Raw genomic sequence first — 18111 nt, 5'->3', positions numbered from 1 at the left:
TGTGTAAACATAAAGCCTTACTATTGCTCTAACTGCTATTTCATTTTTCATTTTTACTCCAGTCTCAAATATGTGGAAGGGCATCTGGTGTAGTATATTGGCAAATTAGTCAAAGCCAAAATGGAACTTTCACAATTTCAAACCTATAGATAAATAAATAATTTGTCAGTGAACAGAATGATTTTGACAGCAAAAGAACTCGTCTAACTATATTCACAAGAAACATGTTTGTGTAATATGCATCCTTATTCTAATCTGTGTCTCTAGAGGTTAATGTAATCAGCTCCTTGTGTTTGTGCGCCTCAGGTCCAGTGGAGCGCATCTATCTCTCGTCTCCCATAGTGACGGTCCGAGGGAAGGAGGCCAATCTAAGCGTGCTGGTTTGGCCCAACCACACCAGAACTCTGACCTTCTTCTGGTGGTTTGACAACAGCTCCGAGGTTAGCAAAGACGGACGCATATGTTTCTCAAATATTTGGATGTTTCTTGATACAGTTTAATCAATGTTAAAAACTGGCCCTTGCCCCTCCTCTGGGAGTATGATGTCATCACATCCTACAATCTGAAAACAACCACAAGTTTTATTATCACTTTTTAACTGCTATTAGGATTTACTGCATGTATACCAAACTTTAGTCCATTACAGGTTGAAAATACTTATTTTACTGCAGCACTACAACAACTATTACCATTACTACTCCTGGGAAGACTACACAGCATCTTCAAATCATGCCATATTTTTAAAATGTCACCAGCTCTACTGAAATGAATTATTTATTATAATGTTACACTATACATTTCAGTGCATTTTTCTACTTATATTACCAGGTGAACTTTATTTAAATACAAACATTTAATGGCCTGTACCCATTTTTCCCAAACATTTGTCAAAATTTGTGACTGTCTGTAGTGTTTTACTGTGTGAGAATCAGGAAATGCACTCAGTTAGCATGCTAGTTGTTGTTATCATTAGTTGTACTCATTGTGGTGAAAAATGTGGTTACTTGGAGGTATGTGAAGGTATGTGAAGAATAACTTTGGACCACTGTGAACCGTTTAAAATGGTCTAGTTCAGTTGTCATGATTTTAGGAGAGTAAAAATAGAGTGCAGCGTCTTTAAGAAAGAATTGTGCTTTTACGTGTTTAACTTACCGCCGCCTGTTTATCCACCTCCTCATTATGCATTGTGTCAAGGGCTCTCTCGTACTCTTCTCCATTCAGGGTGCTCACTCCACTTTTCTCCTCTTTTCCCTTTGATTCCAGCCGCTCATAACCTTGGAAGGAAGAACCTCGCACACATTTCAGAGAATCGGCCAAAACAAGGTCACGGTCCAGGTGGCCTCAGGGAGTAACGTCATGCAAGACTCCAAAGTGATCACTGTCAAAGGTGAGCACAAAAACAGCCAGCTTTAAACGTCTAGTTACTACGAGCCAGTAAAAGTGAGTATACAGTGTGGAGGAAATGTGGTGTCTTTTGGATATTATGTATGCAAGATTAAAATGCACTTTAGGATAACAAAATGCCATATTAGTATTCATCTTGTACAAGTATTCCCTCTAATTTATTATTTACAAGACACGACATCATTTACAATTACAACTGTGTTTTGCTCTTTTTTTACTTAAAGCAGCATTACCCAACTTGTGGCATACTGTATAAATGAGTAAAAGTGGATTATAAAAGCAGAACTTTGTGACAAAAATCAGAACACACTGTCTTGATCTAACTAGAAACATTTATCTATTGCAAAGAGCTATGTGAGTCACTGTATGAATGTTTGGGATGAGATCAGTTTGGCTGAGCAAAGGTGGTCCTCCCTGCTTCACTTTCTAAACTTTTCAGGCGCCAAAAAATCCACAAATACGAGTCAATGGTCCAAAGTTATTCCTCACTTTCCTAAGGTATTTCTAGCATCATCATTACCTTGATCTCAAGACAGAGCGGAGTTTTGCCACCACCACAATGTTAACAACAACTAGTATGCCACACTTCATGATTCTCAGAGGATAACACACTTTATGATTAAATGCACACATACCATAAGAAGTGCTTATACAATATATCTGTACTGAGGCAAAACATGTTTTTCTCAACTGCACAGTGGTTCCTCGTTTATCGCAAGGGTAACGTTCTAAAAATAACAATAGGTAGTCAGCTTTATTTTTTACAATTATTATACATGTTTTAGAGCTTTAAAACCTCTCACCACACACTTTATACATTTTTCTCACACAAGCATTAACATTTTCTCATATTTCTCTCTTGTTTAAACTCTCTCAAAGTTCAAATCTTTGCACGGCGCCTCTCCGTGCAGGGAAACACTTTTAATTCCAAAGCGTTTCTGAAATTTGTCGGTGCAGAATGTTTCATCGACATTGTGGGTTTTGTCGGAGAGAAAACTTGCAAACGTACAGCACTTCAGAGTCACTGCAATCCAACATTTATGTAAATTTGTCTGAACACATTCTGTACTGTACAGGAGAAATGGCACGGAGGAGACTGATGGACAATGGCCTACAGTCCAACAGCCAATCAGGACGCACGACACAATGCACACTCATACGCTGTAAAAAAGCATGCCAAAAATTCCATTCAAAATTCCACTAAAAAAACAGTGAGGCCACGGAAGGTGAACCGCGATATAGTGAGGGACAACTGTACATTAAAAAAAAATATATAGCCTCTTTAAGCACATTGGAACTGCGAGATTCTGCAAATCAACAACAATCCCAATCCTAACATCCCTTTCTTGTTTTTCTTTCTCTCCCCCTCAGATTACTTCAGGTCTCTGCTGCTGTCCTTCTCCCCTGCACTTGACGAGCACAACCCTGACATCCCCGAGTGGAGGGAGGACATAGGGCGCGTGGTGCGGACAACTCTCTCACAGGTACATCGCTCCCAGCCTCTCCCCAAGCTATTCCCCCGCAACCAAACCCACAACTAACCCCCCCACCTCTCCAGCCAGCCCGGGCCAGGCTACGGTGGCTCTCAGGGACATTACTTTTTCATAGCACGGTCTGGCATGATACAAAATTCATTGCGTTTTATGGTTCACATGACAAACTTTTAGCCTGCTTTTTATATGACCTGTGTCGACGGTAAAGGGACAAGGCTGTATAATGCATTAGTCCGCTGAGATTACCCCCTGATTTAAAGCAGAACATATGGATTTGTACATGATGATGATGATGAAGATGAGGAGGATGAAGGGTGGTTTGAGAAAGGGAACAGGGTGTGCGGAGATGTGCTGTTGCTTTAGACTATTTATAGCAGTGATGGGACTTTTATCCGTTTTTTACTGGGAGCCGAATCTTTGGGATCTGTCCATTTCAAAGTGCCGTTCAAAATACTGTCTCTTTTTTGTATTTATTTATATTGAAGAAGTCAGTGGGATAATTTATTTTATCAAAGAAATGGATGTTGAGAGATTTGACCAAGGCATTCCATTCGTCCCAACTTAGCGAGGGACTGTGTTTGTCCTTTCAAATGAGGAATCAAAATGAAACGTCATTTCCTTTGCTTGGAATGTTCCACAGTATGACATGGAAACAAGCTGGTGACGCAAGCCAGGCCAGTTTATAAGTATAATCTGTGGAGAGGACACCCCATTAGAAAAGTTACACAGTGCACTTGTACAATCGTAACAGGCCATAGAACTCTGCTGACCTTTTTCACAACTTTCCGAACTAGCATTCAAATCACTATGCCATTTTCATCCTAACACAGTCACACCGCTGTGCTGTATCCACTACACAAGGGAAGGAGAAATAAAAAATAACTCATGCTACCCCCTTCTGTGTATTAGAAATGAAAAACGCAGTGATGCTGGTGGTGTGTTTTGACAGGTCTCAGGTGTAGCGGAGGAGCAGCTGTTGGTATCACTGTACCCAGGACTGCCCACCACGGCCGAGCTCTTCATCTTGCCTGACGCACATGTGTCTGGGGAGCACAAGAGGAGGAGCGAGGAGCTGGACACGGTAAAAGACAACTCAAAAGTCAATCGAAATGGCAATAATAGCAATAATTACCTCACCCAACCTTGACCTTTTGAGTTTAGTTACTTCATTTATCCCAATTTTGGATAAAGATTTATTATACCGACCATTTCAGAAATTATGATGCAAATAATAATGCAATGGATTTATATAGTGCCATTCAAAACACCCAAAGTGCTTTATATTGCAGTATTCATTCACTTCATATTTGGTGGTAGTAAGCTAATACTGTAGCCACAGCTGCCCTAGGGTAAACTGATGGAAGCGAGACTGCAAATCTGTGCCTTTGGTCCTTCTGACAACCACTAATATTCACGCACACATCGCTTTAATAAAACGCGATGAGGACGAAGTGTCCTGCCCCACTGTGGCACATGGTACTCCAAGTGTTCTCTCATCCAAGTATTAACCATGCCCAAGTATATATATATATATATATATATATATATATATATATATATATATATATATATATATATATATATATATATATATATATATATATATATATATATATATATATATATATTTCATTTTATAGAATAGAATAGAGCATTTGTCAAGACTGGTCTCCATTGCACAACACAGAGCCAAGTTGTAGTTACTCATTTGCATAGGTATAGCCGCTCTACCAATGAGCCACAGTGCAGCTAAACACAAAAAAGCAAACAGATTGACAAAAACACGAAAAACATTGAGCAACCGAAAAGTTACCCATTAATTGTGAATATCGGTAAATTAGTAATATTGTTTTGAATAAAGTGTATAAACAGATTAGAGTCAGCACCAGGCTGCTGTTTTATTCTGTGAAGCTCCTCTCACTTCTCATTAAATCAAAGTGTTCAAGTCGGTATTTTTAAATCACTCTGACGTATTTTTCCTTTTGCGCAGCCTCCATGTTTAATTTCATCCACAAGTGCAAAGAAGCTTATGCTTTTCAGACCAGACCCCCTCTTTATATCTGTGTGTGTGTGTATATATATATATATATATATATATATATATATATATATATATATATATATATATATATATATATATATATATATATATATATATATATATATATGTAAAAACCTTGAATACTTGTCTGGTATAAGATGCTCTACTGTGCTAACCCTTTGATGTTGTACATTCCAGATATCAGATATTTTTGTCACTGCCCTGAATCAAGGCTTGGTCCAGTTTGAACTCAAAGCTAATATCCGCATCATTGTGTACGTCACTCAGCAAACTTTAGGTAAGTTTGAATGTTTCTGTTCATTTCTGATTATTTGCAAATGTTTTAAAACACTAAATCGGCCCATGGAGAGATATGCGTCCTATCTGAAATCATTAATCTCTAAAATATTATGAATGCAACTTATCCATGGGTTTCAGCTTTCTATTTAAAGGAGATTTTGAGGAATTTTACCCATTCTTTCTATAGATAAAATATTTAGTTTTGAATTGTTTATTGCTATGACAACAGTGCTTTTCATCACTAAATAGGTAAAGCCGATTCCAGTAAAGTTCATGCATAGTCAAAACTAATACAACTATATGTATTTAGGAAAGGCATTTGGCATAAAATGTACAGAAAATGTATTCTGTATGTAACTTTTTATAAAAAAAAAAAAAAAAAAAAAAAAAAAGATTAAAATAAAAGCATGTGTTTCATTTTAATTGTGTTCATTGCCCTGAGAAACCTGTGCCCTTACTCTGAGCAGGCTTATAGACCTGGCTCTTATTTGGTCTGGAGCAGGGCCTTTCCATGGAAATGTTGTTCCTTTGGCTATAATATTCCACATTGGGACATAAATCTATGTTCTGAAGTATAGTTTAAACTTTTTATTACCATGGTGTCATGCAGGTGACGTAATATCTCTAGAAAGTTACAAACTGTATTCTACTGTTAACAGGGCCGGCCCAGCCTATAAGCAGAATAAGCAGCTGTTTAGGGTCCCGAGGCCAACAGAAGGCCCCCAAGAGCCCATACATTTATACTGAAAATAATATATCAAGTTTTATTGGACACAAGGCTTGTTTGTTTTACCTAAATATTCCTCTAAAACAATTACATTTTATTTTATATCTATAGTAGCCAAATATCTGCTGCATCTACATATGTTTTTGAGTCAGGCAGAGGTGATGGCAGCTCTGTGTTTACACTGGTGCAAGGACCCGACATAATGTAAACGTAAGCCCACTGTCGCCAACTGTGGCTCAGTGGTTACAGCTTTGGTCCCCCCCAACCCGAAGGTCGGAGGTCGAGTTCTGTCGGACCAAGTTCTGTCATTGTGTCCTTACGCAAGGCACTTCACCCACATTGCCTAGTATGAAAGTGGGGTGTGCATGAATGACTGTTGGTCAGAGTAGCTTACCATCACCAAGTGTGGAAGTGAAGGAATAATGACTATAGTGTAGAGCTTTGATAGGCTTTGACAAGACTGTAGAGCTCGTTACAAGTGCATTATTATTATTATTATTATTATTATTATTATTATTATTATTATTATTATTATTATTATTATTATTAACTGAAATACATTGAAATCCACAAAAAAACAAAGAAAAAAATGACATCCCTTATGTTTGTGTGCTGTTCTTGTGACTGTGGTAGCTGTGACATTCTGGATGTTTTCAGTCTGATTTTGGTCATATAAACACAAATACAACTGGTCAAGGTGGTCGGAGCAGAGTCAGAATGTGTCAAATGTGAGACAATTTCAGCTTAGGGCCCCCGGAAAGCTAGGCCCAGTCCTGACTGTTTAAAATAAATAAATAAATAAAAGTCACTATATTTGAACTTCTTGCTGCTGCGCTTGCACTTTGCACTTTATGACCTCTGTCCACTGTACTGTACACTTCTATACGACCCCCGATCAATGGCATGAGTGACAAAGCAGGTGTTTGGTATGCCGCGTGGCCGGTGGGCAGGGTCAGCGGCTGATTAGCATATCGTCCCAAACGTGTCCATCACTGCTGCGTGTCTTTACCCTTTTCATCCACCAGCGGATCTGTCTTCATTTGTGTCTGCATACAAAAGGTCTGGCTCGCTTTTAAAATGATCCCCTGAAAGGTCAACCCGCTTCATAGGCTTCAGTCTGCGAGGAGAGGGGCTGGGTGGAGCAGCACTTTGAATATTGCGTCTCAGCATTTCCAAAAAGCCATGACTATGCATAAGACAATCGCGCCAAGATCCCCAACTGAGACGCCATGAAGCTCCCGAAGATTCTTTTAATATCCTTGCGGGGGATAGGTGGACGGGCGGGATGAGATGGGAAGTAAAACGAGCTAGCATTAACTGTCAGGAGTAATGAGGCGTGTGCAGACCTGGGAGGGATGAGAAGTGATGTGGGGATCAACTGTTTAAACTGGGACTCAACCTTTTGCATAGGTTAAACTCCACCCACTGGGAAGACTGGAGAAAGGAGCGGAGATGAGGGAGAGGGTGTAGTGGGCGGGGCATGGAGATTCAGATTGACAGATGTGTGTGTAGTAACAGTTGCTTTGTTGGGCCTTACATAAATATAATGAACTATTGCCCCACCCACTTCACCCCTTACTCCCTCTGAACCATGACAAACAGCTGTCTAGTGTAGTTATAGACACTTTTTTCAACATGGTACTTGTTCTGCTGTGTCTTTGGGCAAGACACTTAACCCACCTTGCCCCCAGTGTGTGAACAGATGAGTGGTTCTTTGATGTAAAGCGCTTTTAATGTCTTGACGGTAGAAAAGTGCTATATAAAAATGAGCCCATATTGTCAGTCCCTTGCAGTTGCTTCCTTATGTCTCATCAAAATGCTGTTTAAAATGTAAAGGCAATTTCATCCAGTGCCTTTTTTAATAATAGCTGCAAGAGGAATTTATAGTCAGGAACGCTTTAATATATGCTTATATGCAGTCTGAGAATATTGTACTAGTGCCAATCAGCTTCTTACTTGTTACATGATAGGATGTATAAGTGTCCAGAATATACTGTGCTATTATGGTTATTATGGTTAGTGTATCTTAATTTAAAGTGAATTTGACAGAATATTTATTTATTATCTATGACTTGACTTGCTTAGACAGCACCTAAGATAAATATTAATCCCAATTTTACATCAGCAAAGTGTCAGTTTAAGAAGACAAGGAGACAACAAAAAATACAAAAACACAGGAAGTAGTGCTGAAGTACTGTTCTGAAACATAATGCTTCTACCTATTTCAACAACTATCATGAATTCATTCCAAAATGCAGAGATAATTTTCATTTTTTGGACAGTTTAAATCTTTTGTTAACATGGCTGCTTGGCAACATACTTCTACATACAACCTTCACCAAAATTACAAAACTAGAACAGACTAGGCAAGATTTTTAGTAACATCTTAAATATAATGATGCCAACTATGTTTTAGAAAAAGAATAGTCTAACCTGCCATATGCACTTTCAACTTTTTTTTAAATTCACTACAGATTAATATTTATAATTATAAGCATATATATTTCTGCTTGTGTGTTTTTGGTAATTGATAACAACATTGTCAAACTTTATTTCAGTACGGCCATTTAAAGCTTGGTGTGCCAGCTTTGTTTTGGTGTGCTGGTGACTGGAAGTGTTATAAGCTGCAGTTATTGTTGCCTCTGTCAAACTGCACACTACAATGGATTGCACTCGGCACTGATTTTGAGAGTGCAACATTAGCATAACATTACAAGTTTCTGTTGAACTGCGGGGAAGCATAATCAATTCAAGAGAAACGTCAAAATAGTGGGACTAAAAGGGACAAAAAGTGGTTTGGAGTGATTTTGCATGTATGTTTCTTGTTTTGAAACTTTCTTTCTGCACTTTTAGCTCCTCTGGTGGACTCCAACTCCATCCACAGTGGGCCGGCCATGCTCATGCTGCTCAGTGTGGTCATAGTGGGGGTGGCAGCCTTCTTCATCTACAAGTTCAAAAGGTGGCTTTATTCTTTTGAAACTTTCAAATACTGTTAGAAAATTTCATCTATTTACTATTATTATGAACGACTTAGGTACTGATTTGATCACAATATCACCTTTTGTTCATTATAAACTGCAATATTAATTAAATATGATTAGCCTAATATTATGAGACAACAGGTCCATTGACTTGATAAATCTCACCTCTCCAAGGTGGAGTTTCTCTGTACCAAGCATCCATTTTTGTGTTTTTATTGTTGAAAGTGGCTATGTGACATTTTTGAACCCTACATGTATGAGTCTGAATTGTTTTGAATAATAAGTACAGAGCAGTGGGCGGACATAGGGGTAAGTAAAAACAGAACATTTCTGAGCACTCACACCACTCTGACAGAAAACATGGAAGTGCAAGTTTTTTATGTATTCTCTGTGCTGCCATTTTCACATATCAAGTAGACTCTTTAGACAAATCAGACAAATAACACACACTCTGTACTGTGTGAACAACGAGGCAGTGTTAGTTTCTCGTATTAAAATTCCAACCAGTCTCTTATCAGAGCTGTGTCAGCATATTCACTAACACCTTTGTCCAACTGACAAAACTCCACCTTCATTTGCTATGGAGCCTTTGCCTGGCAAATCCAGAATGATACTTCTAAGTATTTTTTAAACAGAGGGATATCACTGTGGTCACCACTTCTTCTGTCACAGCTCAAGTCTGATTCAGAGAGTACTGTGCAATCAGATGAGTTTATTTTTGTGGCCCATGTGAAACAAAGGAGCTCATTCGTCATCTATCAGTTTGATTATAAATTTGACCATACATTTGATTAACATATTAACCCAGAGTTTAGTGCTTCGCTCAGTGATTCTGCACAAATCTGTGATGTTTTTCAGTGTCTCTGTTCCCTTTTTTCCCCCTTTCTCTTTTCGGTACCACTTATTCACAGCCATATATTTTTTGGTTGTTCTGTCAATCATGCCCATCTGAACTTGATACAATTGGTGACAAGACTTACATCTTTGTAAAGTATTGGAGAAGTGTGTATTTTAGATCCCAGGCAAATGTACCCTCACATTAACTTATCTTTCTCACTATTAAAAGTTAAGCAGTTATTCATTTATTCATGCCATGTCTTCAGGAAAATTCCTTGGATCCACGTGCAGACTGAAGACACCCAGGAGAAGGAACCAGAGGTGATCAGCACAGTCAGCCCCAATGACAACATGTCCACCCTGCCCACCATGTCCAAAATGTCCACCATGTCCAATATGTCCAATATGTCCAATATGTCCACCCTACCCAAGATGAAGCTGAGCGACTTCCCCTGTCAGAAGGAGCTGCTGGAGAAGGAACTGGAGGCGCGTAGCCGAGGTAACGCTTCAATATTTACTACCCTTCAAATATTATGAGCGTGTTTAGTGCGTACACAGGGGATTTATGTCATAGTGTGTTAATATGAGGTCAAAAAAACTACGCAGACTCCATTTTGTTTGACAGGGGTAGACTGGCTACAGATTATTCATCACTGCATACAACACTGAGACGTTAATACTGGATTTATACTGCAACTGTCAGCACAGAAACTGATCCTGATTAACATTTTATCGCCCTAAAAACACATCACCGCGCATCTGTTAGGAATACGTTTAAAGTAGCTCTCAAGAAGGCTAGGACTATACCACAATATGCAACTATACATTCAGTGGGGCGATTTTTTATTTTATTTTTTGCAAATTACATTGCACAAATGCAAATTCTCACTGATGTAATAACTTTGTAATAACTCAAGCATGAACAAAGACTTAATTCATAATGAACAAATAGTTGAATGATTCAGGCTTAGTCGCTACTTAATAAGTAGGAGTAATTGTAGTCAGTCAAACCAACGGCTTAAGCCATGAGATTAATATGGAAAGTTTGTGGCCCCAACCCCTAACAAACATTTAAGTTCAACATTTATGGATTTGGAATTTTGGATATTTCTTTCTACAACAGCAAATCACCCATAGAGTCATAAAGTCCCTTGCCCATCATCTGAGATTACGACATTGACATTACATGAACACAGCCCATATATTTAAAGCAGTTGTCAAGAACTCTATATTAAACTCTATGTTTAATGAGAGATTGTTTTTTTTTTGTTTTTTTTTTACAAGTTACACAGCACAGACACAACTTCTCATGTTGACCGGTGAACTTTTTCATTGTTACGACTGACATACAGCTTGATGTGTTTTCTGTGCATACCATGGAGTTGACAAAAGCAGTGTTGCAATGCCCCTGACAGACATGAATGGCTAGCTAGCTGCACTCGTGGTGCATTTATGGTCACTCAGCAACTTGGGACTATTCTTCACTTCTCAGCACCTTTCCACTGATGTGAAACAAATGAGCTGTGTTCAGGAGCCATCAGAGGTGTTTATTTACAAAGAGAGCAGCAGCGTGGGGGCTTTGATTGGAGGCCCTCTAGATTAAAAATAATTGACGGCCCGCTGGTTAAAGATTGCATTAATGTGCAGGGCTCTGCGGGACTCTCACAGAGGCTGATTGGGGCACAGGCCAGAAGGTTCATCAAAGTGCACAGTGTTTACACTTGAGTGGGTTTGAAAGAACTTGAATCCATTGTTGTCATTGTAAAGGGAAAGAGCAATGTTTTGTTTTTTTCAAAAAATATTATTATTCCATAAAGATGTAGAGATCATTTGAAAGCATTTCATTGTCTTTCTTTCTTTGAGTTTTATGTGTACCTGTAACAGTGCAAATATATTGCATAAGGAGCTCTTGAGGTCACAATAAGTCTGCTGTGTTGTCTACATCTAATAATATTAGCGGGCTAGTTGTTGCAAGGTTTACTGTAACAGCAAAACTATGCTCTTGTCTCTGTCAATCAATGTTAAAATAGTGAAAAAAATTGCCAAGTGCAGCGCTACCTTGCCTTTACTTGACAAAGGCTGTAGGAAACAACGTGACAGAGAAATTCTCATATTCCTGAGCCTGTCCACAAATTGGGTCACGACAGTTTCAGTGTAATCCCTCATTCGCCCAGCAGTGGTTCCTGGTCGAAAAAGTTTCAGAGGTCGTCTTTTGGACAATGTTTTTGAAATCGAGATGTTTCCACTGCCCTCCGGAAGCCATTTTTAATCTGTAGGTACTGGATTGGACCTATAGGTGAACAAAGACTTCTGGATGGCAAAATTTCAGTTTCAAAAGCATTGTCTAAATGACTACCTCTGAAACTTTTTCAACCACTGTTTGGTTTAAAATGTTTTGAATTAACTTGAAGGAAAAATTGAAACCAGCCAGGATGGAAGTTGAAAGTTAGTTGTTGATGGTTGGAGGGAGATATGGAGAGGAGAGTTATACTGTTGTTGTGAAGGCAGATCCAGTTTGGCTAAAATGGGAGGATGAGGGACGTGTGATTGTGCGTATGGAGAGGTGAGAGGTTATGTAGCAGGCTGAGATCAGCTGCAGGCAACAGCACAAAAGTGTTCCCAGCTGCAGGGCTGTTGGCCTTTAGTTGATTCATCCGTCGATGGTGTCGCAGTTGAGCAGCATTTATATTAGTTGACTTATCATTTTATTTAGATTGTACGGATGCACTCTTCTGTTTTAATGTTAATTTTATGATTATTTGTGATTAATTATGTTTTGATTTGCGTGACTTTCTTATTCTGTAAAGCACTTTGAATTACTTTGTGCTATACAAATAAACTTGCCTTGTCTTAAGGATGTATCTGAGACAACAGCAGGATGGAAATTTATTGAGTAAGTTAGTGAGTGAGCTGAAGATTTTGTATTTTTTGGTACTTGTATGATGCAGATTAAACTCATGGTATCTATATAAATACATTGTGTCTTAGTTCTTTTTCCTGCATAAATAAACACAGGACGCCACTCACCCCCTCCAGGACCATCTAATCCCTCTGCCCTCAGGACGGAGGTATAGGGCGATCAGGAGGTGCAGGAGGGCACGGTTCGGTAGAAGCCTGGTCCCAGCGGCCATTGCTTTCTTAAAAAACAGGCCCCGCGGAGGCATAATGTCTGTTTTTGTAATGTATGTTTATGTGAGTGTGATGTTTGGTGTTTATCTGTGTATATGTCAGACGTGCTCTGTGTATGTGGAAAGGAAACTCCCCCGGGGACAATAAAGTAAAGTCTAAGTCTAAAGTCTAAAATGTTTTCGTGTGAACTCTGATACCGGTGTAGTTTTGTGAGTGTAGTTTGAATTAGATACATAAAGATGTGTAATGGCTTTGAGAGTTTTTGCCGCTCCCTCTTTTTAGTCAATCAGCAGGACATGTCTTTAGTCGACTACAACGCTACCAAGTTGAATACATCAAAGTTAAACATTACTGCAAATATTTTTGATCAAATTATTCCCTAAAGGGTGAGAAAACTCAGCTTCACATTGATACAATATTGCCACAGATTCTGGTTATGTCATTCTGCAAAGTGACACAACTGTTACCTGAAATGGGGATATCAAAATGCCGATCAATTGAACAGTAGCAGAACTAAAATTTGTAAGAGAAATGTGCCCACAACAAAACTTTCTCCCTCAAAAAATCCACAAACATTTGAAAAAATCATATTTTCAGTCACTTCCTACTTGCCAACCTCAATTAATTAAAACGTAATGAAAAAGCCTGCCTATTTTTTCCTCCTTTGGGTCTAATTGGATTTGCCAAAAAAACAAAAACGTGTCCATGGCTTCTCATCACCACACCGGTAGAATAAATTAAAATACCTAACCAGTTTTGTGAACTCTGAAACACCAGGACTTGGCAGACTATTAAAATAGAGATTAGAATATACACGCTAAATTAAGACAGTTTAGCGTAGCGTGCTAAAGAAGAACGTTTTTACCAAATGATAACAGCGCTGCTCTCTAAAAAGGCAGGGAAGATTTTTACTGGAGTTGAAATGTAGAAATCATTAAATATTTAAATAAAAAATTACAAATTGCGACGCTTTAAAATTCTGGCAATCATGCTGAGTTTGGAGGAGTGATTGCTGGAGTCTCATGATTAGCTTCAGAGGGTCTGGATGGCTCAGGGAGAGAGGGGGCATTAGAATAAAAAGAAGTGATATAGGAAGTTATTGAGGTTGTGGGATGGATTCTCGCACTTTGGGTCTCCGAACAGTCACTTCTGATTGGTGTGAGCGCAGCTGGAGATGAGGCGCCTGGACTTGTGACCTATGACCTACAAAGGAAGCCTTCTTATTTTTGGATACGTGTGCTGATGGGGAAACGGTGATTGTGTTGGTCAGGTGATTTCTGGTAGATCGGGTCAAATGAGATATTTGATGATGAGATCGTGTTCAACAGGTGGAAAACTTGTGGGAGTTTGATGGTGGTTAGAACTTTATTGTGCATTCTACTGTGTGTGTGTATATATATATATATATATATATATATATGTGTATATATATATATATATATATATATATATATATATATATATATATATACACCCCACACACACACACACCCACACACAATCTCCTTATATAAGAGCAAACCTATTAGGCAAAATTGATTGCCTGGTAAATCCAGAATGATTTCTCTCTGTATTTTTTATACAGACTGATATCAGTCTGGTCCTCACTCTCTGTTGCTTCTCAAGCCTGGTCAAATGTGATCATGCAATCACATTTGTTTTTTTCAGTGACAAATGTGAAAGCTCATTTGTCACCTCTGATTTACAAAGAAAATCAACTTAATCTCACCTCAGATTAACAGAGTTTAGTGCTTTGCTGATTGATGCAGGAATCTGTGATGTTTCTACTCCCCTGTAATATTTCTTTCCCTTTATTTTATTTCCGGACCATGTAGGTCCCCGACCTATGAAAACATAAAACATGTGGCCTACAAAGGCATAAATACAAATAACAGTAATTTTGTATGTAAATATGTTGCAATTGGTCCAGTGTCTGGTTAAGATGAGGCATGAATCTGTAATGGTTAAGGTAAGTAAAAGGGTTTAGGCTCATCTTTAATGTAAAGAAAAACAGGGAACAGTGGACTTTGGCGGTCTCTTGGTATGGCTGCTTTTTGTTGACATTTTTGGACCTGTGGGTGGAGGTAAGTCATGTGAGGATCCTCCTGACGAAAGTCTATTGGCTGGTCCTCTATGTGGAGGTCTACGGGCTGGTCCTCTATGTGGAGGTCTACGGGCTGGTCTCTATGTGGAGGTCTGCGGGCTGATCCTTAAGGCACCAGACTGGCTCAGGTTTGCAGTTTCAATACAATGTTTAGATGTTAGCTTTGGTGTTTGCTCACAAGGAAGCCCTCTGTCATAGCAATGACACTTGTTAGCGTCTGTGCCTAGTCTGGTGGCTGAGCCTGCCGAAAAAAAGTTGCGGCTTCGAGGGCAAACACCAGCAATTTACATGCACATTTACGAGACAACCTCCCTGCACTGTTTGCCAAACTTGAGCCAAAATCACAATCGCAAGCTAATGTGTGTGTTTAGCGCTGAGGAACAAAGTTGGCATTGTCAGAAGTTTATTATGCCTGAAATCGACAAAAGAAATGCAAAAGTGACGGAGCAGATTTCACATTTGGAGTACTTTCCTGCAGCAGATTGGACATGGAGGATCTAACTTATTTTGTGAACATAATTTCTTCACTGGATTATATTCTCTGGACCTGTACAGAATCAATGAGATCAACTTTATGGGAATATGTATGTATGTTTGACAGAACCAGAACCAAAGGTAAGTGAAATCCAAATTCGAATTTTTGGCTTTTCTGTAAAAACAGCTTTCCTGCCAGCACTGTGGTGATTGCAGGTGAATACAGTTTGCATATTCAGAAAGACGGGCACTGTAGCTTTCATTTGATGTGTGTATTGTTTGGGTGGGTGATGCAGAAGTATGTACATTGCTGTAGAGTTGTAAAGTAGACCCGGGCCCTCAGAACTTTAACAAGTTAGTAATTATCATTATAATATCATTAATCGTGATTATTTTGGTCACAATGATCGTGAGTCTAAATTTTAATATCATCCCATCCCTAGCGGGCTGGGCCTTTGTGTGGAGGGTGGTCCTCTGTGTGGAGGGTGGTCCTCAGTGTGGAGGGTGGTCCTCTGTGTGGAGGGTGGTCCTCAGTGTGGAGGGTGGTCCTCTGTGTGGAGGGTGGTCCTCTGTGTGAAGGGTGGTTCTCTGTGTGGAGGGTGGTCCTCAGTGTGGAGGGTGGTCCTCTGTGTGGAGGGTGGTCCTCTGTGTGGAGGGTGGTCCTCCGTGTGGAGGCTGGTCCTCTGTGTGGAGGGTGGTCCTCTGTGTGGAGGCTGGTCCTCCGTGTGGAGGCTGGTCCTCTGTGTGGTGGGTGGTCCTCCGTGTGGAGGGTGATCCTCCGTGTGGAGGGTGGTCCTCCGTGTGGAGGGTGGTCCTCTGTGTGGAGGCTGGTCCTCTGTGTGGAGGGTGGTCCTCTGTGTGGAGGCTGGTCCTCCGTGTGGAGGCTGGTCCTCCGTGTGGAGGCTGGTCCTCCGTGTGGTGGGTGGTCCTCCGTGTGGAGGGTGATCCTCCGTGTGGAGGGTGGTCCTCCGTGTGGAGGGTGGTCCTCTGCAGTCAGATCTCTCTCGTTTTCACCTCGACCGGCTTAATCTCACTACTCTGTGCTTACATCGTTCTCTAGTTTTATTTTATTCACAACTTGTGACACATGTGGATTTGACAGCGACACATTGCTATTTTGGTACAAATGGAAAAAAGGTAACTTCAGCTCATGGTGAAAATTCTAATAACATGCATAAAAATGTAATAAAAAATAAATAGATTTTTTAAAACTAAATGTATTTAACTCCATGAGTTAGATTTTGTTCTGTCCATGTTCTTTCAGCAGACGCATGTTAAGTGCCTTTTTAACTCCAGATAACCAGATGTGTCTTAAAGTTTTGAACCACTTTTAAGACCAGGTTGAAACAAAAATGCTTCCTGTGAATCATGCATGAAATGAATCAATTTAACATCTCTCTCCCCACATGTCGCACAGCCAGCGCACGGCCAATTTCAGATGCTATTTTTGCACAAGAAGTCATTTTCATTCACATAATTGTTTCATGATTCTTTCCTGTTTATTCCCTCCCGTGTAAATTTGATGTACTTGTCATTTTCTGAACTGCTTTCCTACTGACTCGATAATATGTTTTTTATGTTTTTTTATTTTTGCATTTGTAGGAACTATGGGCCGGAATATGGACCGAATTGTAACCAGGGAATTCCCCAACTGTACCAACGTGTAAGACACTCACTGTACGCACTTCAAGTACAAATTGTTGTGTTTGAATTGTGATTAAAAAAAAACATTGTCGACATTGTTATTTATTATTAATATTTATATAATTTATACATTTGATTGCATATATTACATGTATACTATCTACTTTGGTAATCAAGAGTCAGGTTTTTGGCCACTACTTTATGGACAATGAATGTCAAAATTATAATTGTTGGGTCCATGTTTGCATCCAACTTTTACTGTGACAAATGCTTAGTTGTATTTTCTTGTTTTCTTTGTTTTAGACTCAACTTTTGAATACATGTCGCTGTCAAATTTAAATTCAAATAAATGAAATGATATACAGTCACTTATCAATGTATAGTTTTGTAATGTTTTTGTTTTTTTCATTGGTTCACACTGTCCCTGCATTTTTGCCATTGGAGCTGTAAAAAAAACATTTGTAATACATGTTTTCTTGCCTTTTCAAATGACGTACTGTATATTGGCATTGTTATTGTTTAGACATATCTCTTCAAGCATAGTTAATGACCAAATATTACAAACAATCATATTTAAAAGAAGCCTGTGAGACGGTGATAGGCAAGGTCCTAACGCACAAACCACTTGGACACGTGTGAGGCTATTTATATCACAAAAATAAGTCGAGAATTGTAATTAATAAGTCATTTCAGGCTCTAATTATCATTCTGTACGCTGAACGAAATGGGATTTGTTAAATAGGCCATTCCAACTTCTGAACAAAAAGTTAAGCCGCCGGATAATATTGACATTCACTGCCCTACGAAGAGAGGCCACGTGGTGCACACTAAACCAATATAGCGCAATCAGTATCTCATCTCTCCTGACTGTTCATAAGAGAGATCATGTAAGATACGCTCTGAAATACTGTCTCATATGAAGAATGTGAGGACTTGTACATAGACCATCCCAGAATGTAAATCCAACAGCCTCATGC

General features: G+C 39.2%; 1 protein-coding gene across 1 annotated transcript in view; it reads left to right on the top strand.

Moving 5' to 3' along the window:
* The window catches only part of sorcs3b (sortilin related VPS10 domain containing receptor 3b), a 101242-nt gene extending 84085 nt beyond the window's left edge, over positions 1 to 17157 (top strand). Inside the window, exons 20-27 of the mRNA XM_033980016.2 lie at positions 307 to 440; positions 1264 to 1387; positions 2776 to 2888; positions 3847 to 3978; positions 5137 to 5236; positions 8819 to 8924; positions 10050 to 10282; positions 17093 to 17157. Coding sequence (XP_033835907.2) covers positions 307 to 440; positions 1264 to 1387; positions 2776 to 2888; positions 3847 to 3978; positions 5137 to 5236; positions 8819 to 8924; positions 10050 to 10282; positions 17093 to 17157 — 1007 coding nt within the window. The remainder of the gene's footprint in view (positions 1 to 306; positions 441 to 1263; positions 1388 to 2775; positions 2889 to 3846; positions 3979 to 5136; positions 5237 to 8818; positions 8925 to 10049; positions 10283 to 17092) is intronic.
* The last annotated feature ends 954 nt before the right edge of the window (positions 17158 to 18111 follow it).

Source organism: Periophthalmus magnuspinnatus, chromosome 15 (genome assembly GCF_009829125.3).
Source record: "Periophthalmus magnuspinnatus isolate fPerMag1 chromosome 15, fPerMag1.2.pri, whole genome shotgun sequence".
Taxonomy (NCBI): Eukaryota; Metazoa; Chordata; class Actinopteri; order Gobiiformes; family Gobiidae; genus Periophthalmus; species Periophthalmus magnuspinnatus.
Note: the sequence above shows the minus strand (reverse complement) of the source record. Positions and strands in the feature narration are given on the sequence as shown.